At 42.7% G+C, this 3,855-nt stretch overlaps 1 protein-coding gene across 3 annotated transcripts in view; it reads left to right on the forward strand.

Annotated features, from left to right (window-relative positions):
- The first annotated feature begins 130 nt into the window (after positions 1–130).
- Ate1 (arginyltransferase 1) overlaps positions 131–3,855 on the forward strand; it is a 143,235-nt gene continuing 139,510 nt past the window's right edge. For 2 of the 3 annotated variants that reach the window (XM_010632764.3, XM_010632762.3), the window contains exons 1-2: positions 131–413; positions 2,664–2,727. In XM_010632764.3, the coding sequence (XP_010631066.1) occupies positions 308–413; positions 2,664–2,727 (170 nt within the window). In that variant the 5' untranslated portion in view covers positions 131–307. The remainder of the gene's footprint in view (positions 414–2,663; positions 2,728–3,855) is intronic. The other variant, XM_010632763.3, reaches the window with a different exon arrangement.

Raw genomic sequence — 3,855 nt, forward strand, 5'->3', positions numbered from 1 at the left:
TTCCTACTCGTATTTTCCCGACCAGCCCCCACCCGCAGCTCCTTCCGTCCGTCCGCCCGCCCCACCCTCACTGACTATGACTGCCCCTCAAGGAGAAGGAACGGAAATAGCGGAAAACTGCCCTTGGTCAAGATGGCGCGGGTGGCGTCAGCCCCGAGAAGCGTAGGGCCGGGCCCGGCCTGGGGACTCCGAGTGGCTTCGCCCGAGCTTCGTCCTGGCTCCGCGTTGCATTGTGGGGTGGAGGTGGTGGCGGGGGAGGCTGAGGTAGCTTTGGTCGGGGGCAGCAAGCCTAGGCGGGGCTGAAGCCATGGCTTCCTGGGACGGTCATTCGTCCAGCATCGTAGAGTATTTCGAGGGCGCAGACTTCTACTGCTGCGGCTATTGCAAGAACCTCGAGGGTAGTCGCTCCAATGGTGAGCGGGCGGGCAGGCGGGCGTGGGAGGCCGGGCGCGGTGTCCTGAGTTTGTGTGGACCCTCGCCGGGCGCCGCAACCCCGTAGCGGCGGAGGCGGAGGGCCGTGGCCGCGGGATTGAGACGGACCGTCGGCTGTCTCAGCAGGGGCTGTTGCGCTGCTGGTTGCTCAGGAAAACCCCCACGGGTGCTCGGACCGCGCCACGGGAATCGCCTGTCACTCGGTGGGAGATGGGTTTCTCGGCGGAGAGCGCGCTGTGCGCCTCCCCGGGAGTGCGTGCGGGGTGCGGGGTGCGGGACGCGCCGGCGTCTGGCGCTGCTTGTGCAGAGCGGGGCGTGTGTGGTACCTGTGCAGTCCTTTGTGATAAAGTGTTCGTGGAGTAATAATATACGAGACGCTAGTGGCCCTAATCGCTGCCGGGCAGATGGCCTGTTAGTCCTGATGTTTGACATTTTTACCAGGGACTCACGCGCTGTCATTCCTCCAGCTACCTAGACCCGACGACAGACTCAGCCGGCAGTTTTGTTTTTCTGTGACTCGGGTTTCTCTGGGAACATTTGTGTTTTGTAAAAAAAAAAAAAAAAAAAAAAAAAAACAATCCTGCCGAGTCATATATTGACAAATATGGAACATAGAATGTTACTTTAATGGAATAATACAGCGTTGTGGAAAACAAGATAACCATGGGACTATAAATTAAGGGTTTCTTTCTGTATTAAAGGGCTGTATAAGTGGGGAATGGTTTAGTCGATTACGGTATAACCACATCATTGAGTATGTCATGTTCGCGGCGAGTGTAGGTTAGGTGCTCAGTCTGAAGTAGACAGTTACGCACTCATTTCAAGTGACAGTTATAAAGACCAGCTAAGTGGACAAGCGCTTACCACATTTACATGGATGGTTAAACAGAAACAAACTGGATGTAAAAGATACACGACAGGATTGCAGTGGAGTGGAATGAGGCCCAGGAGAAGCAGGCCAAACAGTGGCAGTAGTTGCTTTGGAGTAAAATAGGTTCATCCCTTCTCTTTTTTCATAGTTTTTACATTGTAACTATCAAATCTCTGTAATCAACATTAAACATATCTAAAATTAACTAGACTCTGAGGTTTTGTCCAGTAATTTTAATGAGAAATTGCCCAAAGTAAAGTCAGTGTTTCAAGTTTTCAGTGAGAAACCTGCCTTGGACCTTTTCATCTAAGGAAATAAGTATCCATTTCTATCATTTTGATTTCAGTTCTGCTAATCTTTATTATAGGACACCCATCTATTCGTTAGTTGATTTATTATTTCTGTTACAGAGAATATAATTAAGAATGTAATTTGTTTGTATTAATGAATGCCTTCCATATTTCTGTTAGACTCATACCGTGCTTTATCCTGATATGTCTAGCTCTGTCAATCCTATCTGTATCTCTACATATCACTAATACAGTTTACTGATTACAAAAGGGAAAAATGCATTTCTCTGTTTAACATCGGTTCATGTATACCTTTAAATGTTGATTCTGGTAGTCTTCATTATTTTCCCCTGAAGTTAAATAATTTTTCCATCATACAGTTCCTGTAGTCATCTTGTATCCTTAACATTTGGGTTACTTTGTTTTTCTCTTAGACTATCACTGTAGGGTCAGGGATGCCTGCCTGGCAAGTGCAAAGTCCTTAGTTCCATCCCCAATACTGGACCAAAAAAAAAAAAAGGAAAAGAAAAAGATCATTATATACTTTTATCCTATTTTTAGTGTTCAAGTACATAATAATGTTTATAAATTAAAACTAATAGGGGCTGGGGATTTAGCTCAGTGGTTCGGTGGCCTGCCTTGCAAGTGAAAAGTCCTGAGTTTGATCCCTAGTACCACAAACAAACAAACAAAAAATTAGAACTAATATACACCAAAAATTTGCTTTCTAATTCTTCTGAAGAGACTAATGAATCAAATTATTGGTGTTATTATTAAAGTTTGAAGATGAGATGCAATTTGACTGCAACGAGGATCTAAATTTTTGATGTCGTAGACTATTGACTAATAATTAAATGTAGTTAGCTTTATGTATTTGATTTTTTAACTAAAATAAATATCTTATTTTTCATTGGTGTTGTGTGCTGAATTAGCATGTGTGAAGTGTGTGCAAACTTTTACAGTGTGACTGTTTTAGAATTTTAGCCTAAACACCTATATTATTAACACACTTTGAATTTTAAAACAGAAGAAAGTCCAACCTGTTGTAATTAACATCTCCATTTTTTCAGGCATGTGGGCACATTCCATGACAGTACAGGATTATCAGGATCTTATAGATCGAGGATGGCGAAGGTAATAAACACTCTTTAATTCAAAGATATATCCTGCTATTCAGGTTCTTATAATTGAGAAATAGAGTTTGTGTTTAAAATGCTTTTCTGCTGAGTGTGGTGGTGCACAACTGTAATCCCAGTACTTGGGAGGCTGAGGAAGAAGGTGAGGATCACAGTGGATTTGAAGCCAACCTGGGCTGCATAATTTGGTCAAGGCCAGCCTGAATTACATAGTGAGACCCTGCCCCATCGCCCCCCAATTAAAAAAAAAGTTAAAATTTTCTCAATTTAATAATGAGGCTCAAAAGATCAGATGTTGAAGAATTTAATGTTCCATAATAAGGAAGTTTTTGTTTTTATGGTGGAAGGGAGCCATTGAAAGATTTATGAAAGAGTGAAATGTGATAGGATTTGTTTTGGAAAAAAATCATTCATTTGGCAGAGAGGTATTTTGAGGGGTGGTCTTGGAGACAGGAAGAGGAGTTTCAGGGATTATCAAGCTATATAGACAGGAAAATGGTGAGGATTGGTGTCTGAGTGGCAATGATAGAGTGAAGGGGACAAACTTAAGATGTATTTTTACATATAGAAAGCTTGCTGATGGGTTATAGAGGGAATGTAGAGTTTAATATATATAGAGTTTAAAATAGCTCTATAGTTTGAGAGGTGAGTGCATGGTTCTGGTAGTAACTGAGATCTGGAATGCTTAGAAAGAATTAGGTTAGTTTTGAGGGACAGTAGGCACATGTGCAACACCCAAGTGTGGATATAACAGCTGCAGTATTTGTATTTTAGTACACAGATCATGGGCACTTCTCTTTCACAGGCCTTGTGGTATTGCTGACAGGTGAAAGCTTTGAAGGGCTTGCAGTTTTGGTAAGAAGGCAGTTGAAATGATTAATCTTGTAGTTTATATATAAAAGTTTAGGAAAGAGAGGGCTAGGGTTGGGGATTTAGCTCAGTGGTGCCGCTGCCTGCCTTGCTAAGCCCAAGGTCCTGAGTTTGATTCCTGGTACCAAAAAAGAAAAGGCTGGGTTCTGGCCTTTGCAGACCTAGCTGGGAGATTATTTAAGCTTTGAAGAGCAATTAAATCTGAATGTGTTTTCACACTGTTGATTAGATTTTTTTTTTTTTTTTTTTTTTTTGT

Source organism: Fukomys damarensis, unplaced genomic scaffold, assembly GCF_012274545.1.
Source record: "Fukomys damarensis isolate Sample0158 unplaced genomic scaffold, DMR_v1.0_HiC HiC_scaffold_8, whole genome shotgun sequence".
NCBI classification, from domain to species: domain Eukaryota; kingdom Metazoa; phylum Chordata; class Mammalia; order Rodentia; family Bathyergidae; genus Fukomys; species Fukomys damarensis.